This window comes from Panthera onca, chromosome X, assembly GCF_046562875.1.
Source record: "Panthera onca isolate mPanOnc1 chromosome X, mPanOnc1 haplotype 2, whole genome shotgun sequence".
Taxonomy (NCBI): Eukaryota; Metazoa; Chordata; class Mammalia; order Carnivora; family Felidae; genus Panthera; species Panthera onca.
In genome coordinates, this window is record NC_138357.1 from 1026685 (window position 1) to 1044957 (window position 18273).

At 45.8% G+C, this 18273-nt stretch overlaps 1 protein-coding gene across 1 annotated transcript in view; it reads left to right on the forward strand.

Annotated features, from left to right (window-relative positions):
• The first annotated feature begins 10590 nt into the window (after window positions 1–10590).
• Window positions 10591–18273, forward strand: part of GAB3 (GRB2 associated binding protein 3) — a 289515-nt gene continuing 281832 nt past the window's right edge. The window contains exon 1 of the mRNA XM_081792630.1: window positions 10591–11062. Coding sequence (XP_081648756.1) covers window positions 10991–11062 — 72 coding nt within the window. The 5' untranslated portion in view covers window positions 10591–10990. The remainder of the gene's footprint in view (window positions 11063–18273) is intronic.

The following is an 18273-nucleotide window of genomic DNA, read 5'->3' on the forward strand; positions in this document are numbered from 1 at the left end:
ACAACAGCTAATTGCTTCCTTTCGCCGACCCTTTAAGGTTGGGTATCGGATCAGTCCCGATTAAAAAGCGAAGACGTTGAGGCACAGAGACGTTGAAAGCTCTTTGCTGCTTGCAATTCCCATCCAGTTAGAGCGCCGCTGGCCAATAGGAATACTGTGCGAGCTGCTTGTGGACTTTTAAATTTTCCAACAGCCACATGGCAAGAAAAAAAAAAAGGAAAAGGAAAAAGATGAAATTGATTTTAATAACAAATTTTGTTTAACCCAATGATCCAAAATATTTTCATTTCAACGTATAAGCGATACACAACATTATGAATGGAATATATTACATTTTTTGGTACTGTCTTTCCAGTGTGTGTTTTACACTTACAGCACACCTCGATTGGAAGTGCACTAGGGGGCTCCATGTCAAGGGCTCTGTAGTCACAGATCCCTTAATGGCAGCAGTATCTGGCAGCCAGGAAGTAGCAAATCCTGGTGCAAGCTCTCTTCCCGTCTGTCTTTGGTGTTCATCTCACGCTTCTGTCTGTCAAGCACGGGTTCTTTTTTAAAGACTTTTTAAAAGGTTTACTTGGAGTGCCTGGGTGGCTCACTCGGTTGAGTGTCCGACTTCGGCTCAGGTCATGATCTCACAGCTCGTGAGCTCGAGCCCTGCTCAGGCTCTGTGCTGACAGCCCAGAGCCTGGAGCCTGCTTCGGATTCTGGGTCTCCCTCTCTCTCTGCCCCTAACCCACTCGCATTCTGTCTCTGTCTCTCTCAAAAATAAAAATAAACATTAAAAAAAATTTTTTTAAGTAAAAAAAATAAAAGGTTTACTTATTTTCAGAGAGAGAGAGAGAGAGAGAGAGAGAGCGGGGAATGGGCAGAGACAGAGGTAAAGAGAATCAAGTAGGCTCTGCACTAACAGTGCAGAACTCACGAACTGTGAGATCAGAATCTGAGCCGAAATCAAGAGTCTGAGGTTGGACCAACTGAGCCACCCAGGCGTGCTCAAGAGGGGGTTCTTAATCTAATCTCTGTGGATTTGACTGATTTTGACTTATTTATACTGCTATTGTAAATGAAATCTTTGACATTACCTTTTCTAACGACTCGCTGCTTTGCTTCCAGTTTTCCTCTGCCATACAAAAATCAGAAATGTTTGGGCATCTGGGAGGCTCAGTTGGTTAAGCGCTGACTTCGGCTCAGGTCATGATCTCACTGCTCTTGAGTTCAAGCCCTGCACGGGGATCTGTGCTGACAGCTCAGAGCCTGGAGCCTGCTTCAGATTCTCTCTTCTCTCTCTCTCTCTCTCTCTGCCCCAGCCCTACTTGCATTCTGTCTCTGTCTCTCAAAAATGAATAGATGTTAAATTTAAAAAAATTTTTAACACCTATTTATTATTGAGAGACAGCATGAGCATGAGCATGGGAGGGGCAGAGAGAGGAGGAGACCCAGAATCCAAAGCAGGCTCCAGGCTGTGAGCCGTCAGCACAGAGCCCAACACAGGGCTCAAACACACAAACTGTGAGACCATGACCTGAGCCGAATTCAGGTGCTTAACTGACTGAGCCACCCAGGAGCCCCCCCAAAATTTTTTTAATCAGAAATTTTTCACTTGTATTTTACTGTGCCTTAAAAAATAGATTTGTTTTTCCTCACCTAACTTTTTATACTACATGGAATTTATTTAGGTGTGTGGCCCAGTAATAATAACAATAATGATCTAAATTGACTTTTTATAGATAACCAAAGTCCCCAGTATCAATCAATCCATGAGTAGTTCATTACTTCTCCCTCTATTCTATAATGCTTCATTGGTAAATATTTTGCCGAGTAAATGTAGGCTTCATCTTTCTCCAACATTCTTCATCCAGTCTGTTAGCCTCTCAGCTTTGGTTCCAAAAGAGATCCAGAGTCTGATGGTTTTTTACCACCTTCAGTGCTGTCACCGTAGTCCATGCCATCTGTATGGTTCTGTATTTTTCCAATGGCCTCCTGCAGGGCCCTCTGCTTCTACTGTCTCCAACTATACTGTCTTCTCAATGTGGCAGCTGGCAAGAGCCATTAAACTGGAAGTCAGGGCATGTCTCTCCTCTGCTCAAACCCCTCAATGACTTCCCATCTGTAGTGGATGAAGTGGCCCCCCAAAAGATATGTTCTGACCCCTGGACCCTGTGAATGTGACCTTATTTGGAAAAAGGGTCTTTGTACATGTAATTAAGTTAAGGATCTCAAGATGAGATCACCCTGGCTTACCAGGTGGGCCCCACATCCAGTGGCAAGTGTCCTTAGAAGGGAAGAAACCATGTGAAGATGGAGGCAGAGACTGTAGTGATTTCATACTTCAAGCCTCGAGATCTGGAAAAGAATGAGTTTATGTTAGTTAAAGCTGCCCAGTTAGGGGTCCTTTGTTAGGCAGCCCCAGGAAACCAATGCAGCATCTCACCAAGAGTAAGAGCTAAAGTGTCTGTGACAGCCACTGCCCGTTCTCTTCCTGTGTCCAGCTCTGTCCCCTATGGAGTTTCCCCTATGGAAACTCATAGCCCCTCATCGGATCCCCAGACCCAGTCAGTCCACAGGCTCAGAGCCCTCAAGTGAAGATGAGGCCAGGTACACTTAACACTAGTGTATACTTCTTAAAAAGTTTATTTATTTTGTGAGAGAGTGTGTGTGCATACAAGCAGGGGAGGGACAGAGAAAGAGTGAAAGAGTGAATCCCAAGGAGGCCCCATCTGCCCTGTCAGCACAGAACCCGATGTGAGGCTCGATCTCACAAACCCTGAGAGCATGACCTGAGCCGAAGTTAAGAGTCGGACACTTAACCGACTGAGCCACCTAGGCGGCCCGTAGTGTATACTTCACAGCTTCGTCCTTCTTTTCCATGGGGACATAGAATGCCATTGCAGTCCACTGGTCAGAAATGGAGACTCAGTCTGTGTCCCTCTCCCTGTGGGTCCTCCTTGGCTTTTCTCCCAGTTCCTGACTATGTAATTGGAATAAACACAATCGGGAGCTGGAAAAATTCCGCCAGGGGCTTTTGGACTCAAGGATGGAAGACAATTACGGAAAGAACAGTCAAAAGGAAGCCTCTAGAGCTGTCCCTTCAATTCTCTGGTGTATTCTTATAATTAAGTCCCCAGGGACTGACTCGATCATCTCACTGTCCCCCAAGACATCATGCTGGTCCATTACATGAATGATACCACGCTGACTGGACCTGATGCATAGGAAGTAGCAAATACTTTGTCACAGGGTGAGAGATAAGTCCCCCGAAAACGCAGGGGACCACCACCTCCGTGAAGTTTCTGGGCATCCAGTGGGCTGAGGCATATTGAGATGGCCCTCCAAAGAGAAAAACAAGTTGCTGTACCTCCAGCCCACACCAATGAGAGAGAAGCACGGTGCTCAGTGGGCCTCTTTCTGGAGCTGGCATACCACATTAGGGTGCTACCCAGAGCCTTTTCCAAGCCTTGATAAGAGAATCACGGCTCAGGCCTCTGCAATTTGGGACAAAAATAAAGCTAGGACTGACTAGGTGGCTGGTTAGCTCAGTTGAGTGGCATGTGACCTGGCAACACCAACGTCGTTTGATCCCCAGTAGGCCAAGAGGCATCAGTTCTCGTGTTTAATAAAGATTAATTAAAAACCAACTAGGGGCGCCTGGGTGGCTCAGTCGGTTAAGCGTCTGACTTCAGCTCGGGTCATGATCTCACGGTTCATGAGTTCGAGCCCTGCACCGGGACAGAGCCCACTTCAGATTCTCTGTCTCCCTCTCTCTCTCTCTCTCTGCTCCTCCCTGGATCATGCTCTGTCTCTCAAAAATAAATAAACATTTAAAAAAACCATTATAAAAAATGAAACATGAATTAAAATAAATAAATAAATAAATAAATAAAAATACAAATAAAAATAAAGGCAGGACCTTCACACGTATTGATCTGCTGGGAGGAAAGGCTCCTGACTTTCTTTAGTCCTTGGTTGAAACTGAAGGACCGTGTGATCTCGAGACCTGAGCTGCATATCATGAACCGGGCATTGTTCGACCTACCAAGCCACAGAGTCTGGTGTGAGCAGCAGCGCTCCACCATCTAGCGGCGCAGCTGCCGGAAAGCAGTCTGGCACTTCCTCAAAAAGTTAAATGCTGAGCTGCCATGTGACTCCGCAATTCCATTCCAATGTATATATGCCCAAGAAACTTGAAAACAGGTGTTTAAGCAGATGCTTGTATATTCACAGCGGCATAATCCACAATAGCCTAAAGGTGGAAACAACCCAAGCGTCCATCTACAGATGAATGGATAGACAAAATGTGGTGTATTCATACATTGGAATACTAGTCAGTCATAAAAAGAAACGAAATACTGATATATACTACAACACGGATGAACCTTGAAAACATCATGCTGGGGGCACCTAGCTGGTTCCATCGGTAGAGCATGTGACTCTTGATCTCAGGGTTGTGAGTTTGAGCCCCACGTTGAGTGTAGAGATTACTTAAACATAAAATCTTAAAAAAAAAAAAAAAAAAAGAAAAAAGAAAAAAATCATGCTAAATGAAGTAAGCCAGACATAGAAAGACAATGAAATATGAAATAGCCACTCATATGAAATAGCCAGGATAGGCATCCTAACACAGGTAACAGGCATGTGAGTGAGGAAGCTTCCAGAAGAGTATAGCCTCCAGCCATCTGGTCACCGCCAGCCCTTGAATCATCTCAGCAGAGGCCGCAGACATTATGGAGCGGAGAGAAGACGTTCCACTGTGTCCTGTCAGAATTCCTCAGCGTAATCTGTCAGCAGAATAACAAACCATCCCCAAACTTAGTCTCATTAAACAAACATTTTATTATTCCAGTTATGGTGGGAATTCAGTTGGAAAGCCAGGCTTTGCTGGAACAGGAGCACCTGCTATACATCGCCTCCAGTAGCTTGGACTTCCTCATAGCTTGGCGGCCTCACAGTAGTCAGACTCCGCACTTAGTGGCTCAGGGCTCCAAAATCAGGTGTTGCAGTAGGTAAGGCATAATACTATCACAGTGACTGTTTGTGGCATCAACCCCACCCCTCAATGAGAGGAGTGTCAAAGAGTTTTGGAGCCCCTGCTTTAAGACTGCCACATTCACCAAGACCATCAACTGCTGTGCAAGCCAAACAGTTAAATGGGGATGTGATAGGAATTTCCTTCCCTGCATGTTTCAAGTCTTTGAACTAATTTCTGCCATTGTCTCCTAAGTATATGATATTTTTTTGGACTTACACTTCGGTAGCAAGGCAAAGCCCCAGAGGTTTCCACTTGGGCCTTTCTTTCATGATGGCTTCATCCCATGGGTCAGGAATCAATGTGCGGGTTCTGCTGATTGTTAAGAATTTTAGCCATTCAGGTACGTATGTGGTCGTATGTCATCGTGGGTTGAATATGCATTGCCCTAATGGCTAATGACATTGAACATGTTTCCATATGCTTGTATGCCACCGTCTGTATATCCCCCTCAGTGAAATATCTCCTCATATCTTTCATCTATTTTCTAATTGGATTAGTAGTGGTTTGGGTTTTTTTTTTTTAATTACTGAGTTTTGAACATTTTATGTATTCTTGATAAGAGTCCTTTGCCGGATATGTGCTTTGCAAACATTTTCTCCCAGTCTGTAGCTTGTCTTTTTATACTCTTCACAAGGTATTTTGGAGAGCAAAAGTGTTCATTTTGATGAAGTCCAGTTTACCATTTTTTTCTTTTATGGATTGTGTCTAAGAATAGTTTCTCCTATGTTGTCTTCTAGAAGTTGTATAGCCTTACATGTTACATATAAATATGTGATTCATTTTGAGTTAATTTTTTATAAGGTGTGAGGTTTTGGGTGAAGTTCTTTTTTTGCCTTTGGATGACCAGCTTCTCCAGCGCCATTTGTTGAAAAGACCGTCCTTCCTCCATTGAATTGCTTTTGCACCTTTGTGAAAACCCAGCTGGGGGAATTTCTGTGGGTGTGTTTCTGGGTTCACTATCTCATTCCACTGATCTATGTGTCTATTCCTCTACCAATACCACACAGCCTTGATTACTGCAGCTACTATCTAATAAGCCTCAAAATTGTGTAAAGAGATTTGTGTGTTGATCTTATATCCTGAAACCTTGTAAAGCTCACTTAGTAGTTATGGGAGTTTTTTCTGTAGATTCCTTGGGATTTTCTATGAAAATAATTCTATCATCTGCAGATTGAGACAGTTTTATTTCTTCCTGCTCAATCTGTGCACCTTGTTTCTAGAAGTTTTAATTCTATGTTGAATAAGAATAATGAGAACAGATATTCTTGCCTTGTTCCCAATCTTCAGGGAAAAGTGTCTGGTTTCTAATTTTTTTAATGTTTATTTATTTTTGAGAGAGAGAGAAAGAGAGAGAGAGAGAGAGAGAGAGAGAGCAGGGGAGGGGCAGAGAGAGAGGGAGACACAGAATCCGAAGCAGACTCCAGGCTCCAAGCTGTCAGAGCACAACGTGGGGCTCGAACCCACGAACTGTGAGATCATGACCTGAGCCGAAGTCAGATGCTTAACCGACTGAGTCACGTGGGTGGCCCAAAAGTGTCTGGTTTTTAACCATTAAGCATGTTAGTCGTACATCTTCTATGGACGTCCTTCAACAAGTTGCAGAAGCCCTTCTCCTATTCCTATTTTGATGACAGTGTTTGTCACAAATTGGTGTTGGGTTTTGTCAAATGCTTGTTCTGCATCAGTTGCTGTAAGCATGTGACTTTTCTTCTTTGGCTTGTTAACATGGTGGACTGCATTGATTTCTTTTTTTTTTAAATTTTTTAAGTTTATTTATTTACTTTGAGAGATACAGAGAGAATAAGCAGGGGAGGGGCAGAGAGAGAGGGAGAGAAAGAATCCCAAGCAGGCTCTGCAGTGTCAGCGCAGAGCCGGATGTGGGGCTCGAACTCACAAACCGTGAGATCATTACCTGAGCAAAAACCAAGGGTCAGACGCTAAACTGACTGAGCCACCGAGGTGACCCATCTTTTTTGTTTTTTTTTAAATAAACTCTGTCCCCAATGTGGAGCTGGAACTCATGATGCTGAGATCAAGAGTCACATGGTCCACCGACTGAGGCAGCCAGGCATCCCCGATTGACATTCATATACTGAATGAGCCTTGCATCTCCAGGGTAAACCCCACTTAGTCACGGTGTATAATCCTTTTTATGTATTTGTGAATTCTACTTGCTAGTACTGTGCTAAGGATTTTGATGTCTGTATTCATAAGGCATATTCATCTGTAGTTTTCTTTTACTTTTTCATTTTACTTTTTTTTCCTGGTTTTGGTATCAGAGTAACACTGTCCTCAAAGAATGAGTTGAGAAGTGTTTGATTTGGACTTGTGATAATAATTTCATACTATTTTGAATATGACAGTAATGGATATGACATCAGGAGTTTTTCCATAAGACATGAAAGAAACTCTCATTGGTAATATTAAAGTCAAATTTCATATGTCAGGTGGAAATGACGTTGCCTTCACTTTCAGAGAAGCACTTCATAGATGTCCATATAGGAAAAAGGGGAGCTTCTGCACCTGAAATTGTACCAGGGCACTCCAAGCCTTTAGTTCCTGTGCTACGTAGATGATTTGAACAAGAGGTAGGTGGGATGTGGGGATATAGGAATGCCCAGAGCCTCTTCCCTCATTGTTGGCCTTTCACATGCAGGTACCGTCATCCCCCCATGGCTGTCCCTGAGCCAGAAATTGGAGAGGCATTTTCTTTTCAAATTTTGTCTTTTCACAGAGAATGAGTTAGATTCATGAGTATCTGCTCATCGTCACATAATCGAAATAGAAACTCCTGATAGTGGACACTTATATTCACAAATCCTTCTAGTTATAAGATTTACAGACTTTAATGAACTGCCAAACCAAACCTATTTTAAAATGATAATAAATGGGGAAGCCAAATAGGAAATCCAGGTGTTAAAAACCACTTGTTATTCAAATGGATTTCCTCTCCCCAGGCTGGAGGGCAAAGAAGCTAGGAAGGGACTTGGTGAAAGGAAAATAAAAGTTGTAGTACAAACAGGTCATTTCTCCCTAGAAACTTAGGATGCGTAGCCATACAGAAACAATTTTTGATCCATCTGGAAGGGAGAGCAGTGCAGGAATGATTGTCCACATCACAGCCTTATTGAATCTACAGGGGTAGCCTGGAGATGAGTAGCGGGTAATTGTGAAGTTAGTCAGGTTGTGACTTGAATTGAAGCTGCTATTCCAGAAGATGTTTTTCTAGAGCAAATCAATACTGTCCCTGGTACCTGGTAAGTGGCTATTTGTCCCACAAATGCTCTTATCTCTATTGCAGTCAGCAGAGACTATCAGAATCAGCTGGCCTTCATCTGGCAGGAACAGAAGAACAGCTTTAGTGCCTTACTTCAGGGCTACACGTATCCCCTGGCTCTCTGTCATCATCTAGAGTGAATGGAACTTGGTTATTGCAACAATCATGGTGAACATCATGCTGGTCCATTGTAATGAAGACATTATGCTTACTGGACCTAGTGATCAAGAGGTTGTTGACACACATATGCCCGAGGACGGGAGATAAACCCCACGAAAACTCAAAAGCCTGACCCCCAGTAACATTTTGAGATGGTCCGGACCACACTGGGTGTTCAACAAGTTGCCACACCTCGTGCTACCTCAAAAGGAGACACAGCATTTGGTGGGGCTCTTTGAATTCTGTAGGCAACATGTAATCATATAATACACTTAATTGTTCCACACCCAGGGTTCCTGACTGGCTCAGTTGGTAGAACGCAGGGTCATGAGTTCAAGCCCCACGTTGGGAGCAAGGTTAAGGGAATCAGCAATGATGGTGAGGCTCCCAGGGAGTGGCATCATTTGATACGGTCACAGCCACTGCCACTGCCACTGCCGTGTACTCAACCTTTCCACAGTCGGGACAGCCCCCAATAAGGTAGCATTCCCTGGGGAGATCAGCCGGCCACCTGGTGACAGGTGGAGGTTGTGTCTTACAGGATGAGGGATATACTTTGAACTGGTGTCCAGTCTATGGTGCTGTGTTTCCATAGCCACAATGCCTGGGTTCAGGAATCAAGAGGTGGAAGTGGGGGTGACTTCTCTCACTATCACCCCTAATCTCTCCAGGGGTTGCTTCACATCCCCACAGCTTTGAACTCTACTGGTTCCCAAGGAAAGGATGTTTGCACTAGGGCCATCAGATTGGTTCTACTGAATTGCAGGTTGAGGTCACCATCTGGCCATTTAGGGCTCTTTATGCTACTGAGCCAATCGGCAAACTGTGGGTCTACTGAGCCAGCTTGGAGGGTTGATACTGTTGGTTATGAAGTGGAAAGTGTTGCTGTTAACGCGATCGGGAAGGACTATGCGTGGGCTATGCAACGGGTTCTCTGGGGTGGGTCCAACTATAGCCTCTCTAGAGAGGACGGCTGAGGACTCAGACTCAGTGGGATAAAGGTTTGGGTCACTCACAAGGTAAAGAATTCTGAGCAGCTGAGTCCTTGCCTGGAGAACAAAGGGAGGACAGAGAGGGTAGTGGAAGAAGTAAGGTATAAAGATCAATTATGGCATCAAGACCAGTTACAGAAATAAGGATTATAGTAAGTGTGTGTGCGCGCGTGTGTGTATAGCAGCTTTTTGAATCTTCTTTCTATATTTTATGCATGTGAAAGAAAGACTGATAGAGCTTAGCCTTATAATGTTTTTCTTCAGGTTGTAAGACATCGAGGTCGGGCAATGCCTGAGCTAGCAGAGGAATGGCTGTACCCTAGAGATGGCTACAACGAGCAGTGCAACTTTTGGTGTCCTGTTTTACGGAGTGGTTTTCAGTTTGTAGAAGGGTAGCATCATTATTTTGGTGGAAGCAAGTTTGTTGTTTTAGTAGGTTTATTTTGTGAATCTGGATTTCTGGATGTCAATTGGGTTTGGCTTAATATGACACAGGAGTGTGAAATTTGGAAAGCAGGAGGGACTCCAGGGATTGCGCTGGAGGGGAGGGCTAAGTGGGCTCTGAGAGCTGTGAGTTCCGACAGTAGCTGGAGTCCAGCTTTGCACAAGTGATAGCGTGTGGGTGACCTTGTAGCCTCTGGCCGCTCGTGCTCCCACACTTCCAATGAGTTTGTAAGCACGTACACCCCTAAATTAAGCCAGGTTTCGCTTGAAACACGCAGAGCACATTGTTTCCTCCGTGAATCCCTGAGTGGTAATAGAAGCACAAATGAACGCGTCCATGTGAGACTCATTACTCTCTGGAAGTGTCCCATGTAAGGTAGCAGGCCGAAGAGCGGGTGCGTCTGTGTTGGCAAAGTGCGTCGGTCCTGAACCTTATCTGGTGATCCTTACTTGCGTGGGCTTTGTCCTGTTTCCCATTTTAGTCGCAAGCACCACTGAGGCAGGCCCATTTGTCCCGGTGCTGGTGCTCATGCCTTGAGGTCGTGCGTGCCGAGAGCTCCGCAGAGTTACCGGCGGTGCAGCGGTTCTCAATCAATGGTAGTTCATTGTCGTTATTGCCGAAGGGCGTGTGAATAGCTCCTCGCCGGAATACAATGATGTTTGGGGGAGGGGCGCACGACAGCCTGGGTTCGGCGCCGGATCGAGGGCAGCGGGGAGGTCGGGGGGAGGGGTGGGGAGCCCCGGCTTTCCTTCCTCCCTGAGCCGGCTCCCCACCCCCCACCCCCCACCCCCGCAGGTGCGGGGCCCGGGCCGCTGGCTGCCATCGCCCGGGTGTGGGGGCCGGGGGAGGCCGCGCGCTCGCTCCAAGGGGGCTCCCCCCACCCCCGACCCGGCCGGCCGCCCGTCGCGCCGTCAGGGCCGCGGGCGGTGGCGCCGTCCCCTCCCCCCCCCCCCCCGGGGGCGGGGGTCGCGGCGGGGGCTCGGGGCGGCGCCGGGGCGGGCGGGGACGCTGGGCCCGCCCCGCAGGCATCCCCAGCCCGACTTCCTCCTGCCGCGGCGACCCAGCTGGAGGAAGCGGCAGCGGCGGCCACGATGAGCGCGGGTGACGCCGTGTGCACGGGCTGGCTCGTCAAGTCGCCCCCCGAGAGGAAGCTGCAGCGCTACGTGAGTGGGGGGCCCCCGGGCCGGGCCGGCTCGCACGTCGAGCCCGGGGACCCGCGGGACCGGGAGCGGGGAGGCCGGGACGCGGCCCCGCGGTCTCCCCGCGCGCCTTCCGGGGCGCGCTGTCGCGGGGCCGTCGGCGGACGCCCCGCTTCTGGAGCCTTCCGCGGTGGCGCTCCTGGGTGTCTCGGGGTCACCTCCCGGCTCTCTACGCTGACACTGCGCTTTCCGAGGAGCGGCAGGCACCCGGACTTGGGCTGATGTGTAAAACGCGGGGCGCTAGGGACGGCGCCCCTTCCTATCCGTCGCGTCGGCAGCGACACGTGCCGCCCACCGCCCAAAGGTCACGGGCTCCGTCAGCGCCCCGGGGACAAGGTCCTGGAAACTTTGGGCCCGGAGACCTGACGGCGGGCGCGCCTACTTCGGCCGGTAGGAAGCGGCGGCTCGGCCCGCGGGGTTGCGCGTCCCGAGCCATCGGGGCCTCCCGGTGCACCACGTCCGCCACTCCCAGCTTCCCCGCCGCTGCCCAGCTCGGTGGGAGGGACGCGGTGGCCCACCCCAAATGACGCGGTCCCGCACCGCCATCCCCGGCTCCGCCACACATGTCACCTTTGGTTTTCTTCCCACGTTTACGAGGCGCCTACCGTGTGCCACCGGAGGACGACGGATTATAAAATAATTTAATCATGCGTGAATACTTCCACAGTGGGTGATAGGACATTTATCTGAACATAAAGTTATTTCGGGCGACTTTCCCCATTGACACTGAACTAGACAGGGGGACTCTTACCGGTCTTGTGAAAGTATTTGTTATTGGTTCTGCAGAGCAACGTTTAAAAAATTGTTTTTAAGGTTTACGCATTTGTTTCATACCTTTGTAATTTTGTCAAGATTTTTCTAAAGTAGTCTGTGCCCCCAACCTTAGGCTCAAACTTACAATGCCACGTTCAAGAGTCACATGCCCTACCACCAGAGCCACCTAGGTGCCCTTCTAAGGAGCAACATTTTACAAGGGGTGTTACTAAGCATATAGGTATCAGGCATCTATACATACCCAGAATTTTCAGGTTAACTACCAGGGTGCCCTTTCATTATTCTTTTTCGGTCCCCTATTCAATAAACACAGGCTCCACTGTTTCTCAGATTGCAAGTCATTCACCTGTTTCCCTAACAGTGAACCTACTTTGAAAACTCATTAGCACTCGAAGGAGACATGAAAACCTACTCCCTGAGCCGCGGATGGGCAGGTGATGGTTTGTCAGAAAGTCGTACTTACAAACCCAACTACAGGTACCTTTTCTTGAGAGCCTTTGGCGTGTGACACACGGGCGTGTGACATTTGAAAGGCTCACTAGATATTTTCAGAGCAGCTCTCACTCTCATGATGGTTTGTGATGATTCACAAAGATAGTACACCTCGAAGGCAAACTTTATGGAAGATTTTTTTCTAGTCTTGTTTTGCAGCGTGTCCTGACCAGACCGGCTTACAAAAGGTTATTAGCGTTTCATCAATTTCGGAAAAGCGTGGGTGTATATACCTCACACCGAACTTGGCTCATTCTTTTTGGCTGTAACCAACGTGTGGCCAGTGTGGACTTTGCACAGTTTATAGGTGTGCGGGGCATCTGATGATGGGACGCTGAAGCAGGAGACCTAAGACACAAGAGTACCTAGACGTCATCTTCCCAACACTCCACGACATAAACCCTAACCTTTTACCTGATGCTTCTGAAGTTTTTCGGAGGCTCATTCTCTTTTAGATAGACTGCTGTTTTGTTGAAAGGCCGCCTGAAAGTCCATGTCTGCTGATCCCTAGCTTCCGCAAGAATCCTTTGTTGCCACTAGATGGCGATCATGTGTCAATTCCACGGGGCCATACGGAGCTATTCTTCCCGGCCAGCTTTAATTCCCATTTTGTCAGGAATAGTGATTCTTTACCTCGCTCGAGCGCCAACTTGGAATCAAGACCCGTGTCGCAGGGCTAGAGAGAGAAAAAAGACTGATCCCTGTTTCTGACAAGTACGCACTGTAACATTTGTAACACTGTTTAGTGGCACAGCCAGGGCAGTGACTCAGTTCTTTGCCCCGCTAAGGCCAATGCCTAACACTCCGTTAATGTTTGTTAAATTACACATGCAAGTTGAGTCTATTTTTATCACTGATCTTTTTTTTTTTAATTTTTTAACGTTTATTTATTTTTGAGACCGGGAGAGACAGAGCATGAACAGGGGAGGGTCAGAGAGAGGGAGACACAGAATCTGAAGCAGGCTCCAGGCTCTGAGCTGTCAGCACAGAGCCCGACGCGGGGATAGAACTCACGGACTGCGAGATCATGACCTGAGCAGTCGGCCGCCCAACCGACTGAGCCACCCAGGCGCCCCTTTATCACTGATCTTTTAAAAGATAATTAACTCTTCTTTCATGTTTTTTTCTTACAAAAATATAGGAATATATTCTTGTAAAAATTCAAACAATCTAGGAATAAATAGAATAAAAAGTGAAAGACCACCTCTCTCTGAACCCCTCCTCATTCTGCTCCCCTCCGTAGGGATAACAATTGTTAGCACTTCAGTGAATATCATTCCATAAACATTTTTTTCAGAACGTATCATTTTATTTTTGCACAAATGAGATCATACTATACAAATTAACCTGCAATTTACTGTTTTCACAGTTCTGGACATCTTTCCAGATTAGTACATATAAATTTACTTCATCCTTTAAACCACTCCATAATATTTCTCGTAATAGATATAACATAGTTTAACAGCTTTTCTTTTGATGGAAATTTATATTCTCAATTTTATTTTATTTTTTAAATTTAATGTTTATTTACTTATTTTGAGAGAGAGACACTACAAGCAGGTAAGGGACAGAGGGAGGGGGGAGAGAGAGAATCCCAAGCAGGCTCCACACTGTTAGTACAGAGCCGGACGCGGGGCTGGAACTCAAACCCTAAGATCAGGACCTGACCCCAAATCAAGACTCGGATGCTTAACCCACTGAGCCACCCAGGTGCCCCGTATATTCTCAAGTTTAAAGAATGTTGTAATGACAATGATAATGAATTATAATAATTCACATTTATTGAATGGCTTGTATGTAGCATGCGTTCAGCTGAGGACTTCCCTTGTATGATCACATTTAGTTTTGTAAACTGTGCTAAAACCCAAGTACCCCTGGATGCAAGGTCTTTGTGAGATCTATAATTTGCATATGTTTTCTATCCATCTATAGTTAGTCTTCTCATTCTCTCTGTAGTATCTTTGTGGAACAAGGATTTTAAACTTTTGATCACATTCCATTTATCGGTTTTTCTGTTAAGGATTGTGCTTTTAGTGTCTAAGAACTCTTCAGCTAGCCCTGGGTCCTGAAAATGTTCTGGTTTTTTTTTCCTGAAAGTTACACAGTTTTATAGTTTATAAACTACAGTTTTTCACAACTTTGTGAAAAATCAATTAGTTGTGTTTATGTATGTCTATTTCTGTGTTCTCCAGTCTGTTACATTGATTTGTTTCTTCATCTTTGCGCGAATACTATGCCGTTTTGATGACAGTAGTTTTATAATAATTTTTGAAATCAGGAAGTTTTAGCTCTCCGACTCTTTCTTGTCACAGTTGATTTGGCTGTTCTAGGTCCTTTGCCTTTCCGTATCCATTTCAGAATTAGTTTGTCAATTGATTTCTGCATATCGACCTTGCTAAACTCACCTATTTAGTTCCAGTAGTCTTGTTTGCAGTTAGTACCTGTGGCACTGTCAGTGTTGCATAGAGATGATGAGAGCAGACATCCTTGACTTTTTCCTGATCCTGGGGGAAAAGCCGTTGGTCTTCTTCACCTTTCAAGTACGGTAGCTGTAGGCAACTACAAGAAGCCTCTGACCAAGTTGGGAAGTTCCCTTGTGTTGCCAGTTTGCTGAGACTTTTTTTTACGAATTGGATTTTGTTAAATCCCTTTTCTGCATCTACAAAAACAATAATATACTTTTCTTTTTTTGTCTGTTACTAGGGTGAGTTATTCTGATGATTGATTTTTGCATGTTGAGCCAGCCTGGAACTCCTGGGATAAACTTCACTTGGTTGGAATACATTATTCTCTTCATATATTGCTGGATTTAATTTGCTTCTATTTTGCTGAGGAGATTTGTGTCTTTGTCCGTGAGAGGTATTGTTCTGCAAGTTTCCTTTTTTGTGTTGTCTTTGTCTGGCTTTGATATTAGCGCAATTCTGGCTTCAGAAAATGATTTGGGAAGTGTTCCCCACCCCCACACTTCTAACTTTCTGAAAGATATTGTATAGTATTGCTATTCCTTTTTCCTTAATTTTTTTGGTAAAACTCACCAGTGAAACCATCTGAGCTTGGCCTTTGCTTTGTGGGACGCTTATGTTTTGTTTCTTTGTTTTATTTTTGTTTTCAATATTGTTTCTTTGTTTCATTTTTTTTTTTATTTTTTATGAGAGAGAGAGAGGCTGAGCTGGGGAGAAGGACAGAGGGGGAGAGGGAGAGAGAACGAATCTTAAGTAGGCTTCATGCTCAGCACTGAGGCCAACGTGGGGCCCGATCCCACCACCCTGGGATCATGACCTGATCAAAATCAAAAGTCAGATGCTCAATAGACTGAGCCACCCAAGTGCTCCCTTTTTTTCTATTTTCTTAAGGTGGAAGCTTAAATTACTAATTTGAGATCTTTCTTATTTTCTAATATAAGAGTTTAATATATTTCCTTCTAAGCACTGCTTCAGGTGCATTTCACAGAATTTGGTATGTTGTGTTTTCATTTATTTAAACATATTATTTAAAACTCTTGACCCAAGGGTTGTTTAGAAGTCTTTGTTTAATTTCCAAATATTGGAGGATTTTCTACATATCTTTCTGTTATTAATTTCTAGTAAATTCCATCATGACCTAAGAACAAACTCCGTATGAGTTCTAGTCTTTCAAATTTGTTGTTTACATCATGGCCCACAATACAGTTTTATTTGATGAGTATTGCACATGCACTTGGAGAAAGCACATGTTCTCTTGTTGGGCAGAGTGTTCTCTAAATGCTCATTAGGTCAGGTTGGTGGATATTGTTCAGTTCTTCTCTATCCTTCCCGCTTTTCTACTTTCACTGTCAAGTACTGAGGAGTGTGAAAGTTTCTATCTGTAATTATGGATTTGCCCATTTCTCCTTCCACTTCTGTTTGCTCTTGCTTCATGTATTTTGGGTTTTTCAAGTGTGTTTATTCGGGGCGCCTGGGTGACTCAATCAGCTGAGCTTCTGACTCTTAATTTCCGCTCAGGTCATGATCCCAGGGTCATGGGATAGAGCCCTGCGTTGGGCTCCATGCTCAGTGTGGAGCCTGCTTGGGGTTCTCATTCTCTCTCTCTCTCTGTCTCTCTCTCCCCTGCTCACCCACCCTCCCCTGCTCAACCATTCTCTCTCTAAAATAACATTTTTAAAAATTAAAAAAAGAAACTTTGGGGCGCCTGGGTAGCTTAGTTGTTCAGCATCTGACTTCGGCTCACCTCCCTGCGTCTTTGAAGTGTGTGTTGGTGGCTCATGTCTGCAGTTCCTCTGAGCACGCGGCCTTCCTCCTGAATGACCGTGGTGGTGTGAGTGTGGCGGGTGCCGGTGGGCCTTGCCCTTCCTCCTACCGGAGGCCTTGCTCCGCGACCCGAAGGCTGCCGCGGGGGTTTGATCAGCTGTCAGGGAGGTGTGTTCCGATTACACATTGAGGAACTGGAGAAACGGCCGTGAGCTCACCCACTCTGAGGTTGAGCTGGGTCAGGACGCCATCGGTCACCCGACTTTCCTACAATATGCTTTCTAGACACATGGGAGATGGCTGAGAGAAGACGCCACGTGTGGGCCCCCACTACATCTTCCCTGCTCCCTGTGCCTTTTACGTAACAGAAAGGAACCTCTACCATGGCAATCCCATCGTAGGCACCATTTACTCCCTGTTTCAGTCAGGCAGACCATTAGAACGCTCACATTAGATCTAGAAGTTCTGGTAAGCCCACCCGTGTCAATGCGTTTAGCTCGATGCAGTATTCTAGTCTGTCTTGCCTGGCCCACTTTCCTTAGTGCCACACATTCCACTGGTTTTTAAAGGCAGCTTTATTGAGGTGCGCACACACACACACACACACACACACACACACACTATAGGATTCACCCATTGTAAGTGTGCGGCTGGATGAATTCTAGTAAATGTGTCGTCGTGCAACCACTGTGCAACCAGTCCAGCTCTGAACAATTTCTATCCCCTCAGAGAATTTCCTGGACCTGTTTGCAGTGAATCCTCACTCCCATCTCCGGCCCCAGGCGGTGAGAGTTCTGCTCTCTGTCTCTACAGATGTGCCTTTTGTGAGCATTTCATAGAAAAGGAACCACGGAGTGTGTGCTCTTTTGTGTTTGCCTTCTTTCCCTCAGCAGTGGCCACACGACAGCCAGCTCTCTTTCTGAAACGCTCTTGAGGCAGAACCTCAGGTTGGATTTGAGACCTTTCTTATTTTCTTTGCTGTTGTTGTTGAACTGTAGTTGGCAAATGTTACATTAATTTCAGGCGTACAACAGTGACTCCACAAGTGTATACATTACGCTGTGCTCACAAGCACAGCTACCATGTGTCGCCATACAGTGCTGTCACAGTACCACTGTCTATCTTCCCTAGGCTGCGCCTTTTAGTCCCTGACTTCCTTGCTTCGGAACTAGAAGCCTGGATCTCCCACTCCCTTTCCCCCGTTTGGCCCTTCCCGCCCATCCCCTCCTCTCTGGCAACCAGCAGATTGTGCTCTGTATTTATGGTTCAGTCTCTGCTTTTTTGTGTGTTTACTTATTTCTTTTAGTTTATAGATTCCACGTATAAGTGGAATCGTAGAGTATTCGTCTTTCTCTGTTGACCTGTTTCACTTAGCATAATTGGTCCTTCCATGTTGTTGCAAATAGCAAGATGTCATCTTTTTTTAGGGCTGCATCCATTTGTTTACCAACGGACTCTAAGGTTTCCATAGTGCTGCAATGAACACACAGGTTCATATATCTTTTCAAATTGCTGTTTTCGTTTTTTTTCAGATAAATACCCACATGTAGAGTTGCTGGATTGTGTGGTAGTTTTGTGTGTGTGTGTGTGTGTGTGTGTGTGTGTGTGTGTGTCTCTATTTCTAATTTTTCATGGAAACACCCATGTTGTTTTCCTCAGTGCCTGCACCTCATTTTTTAAAGT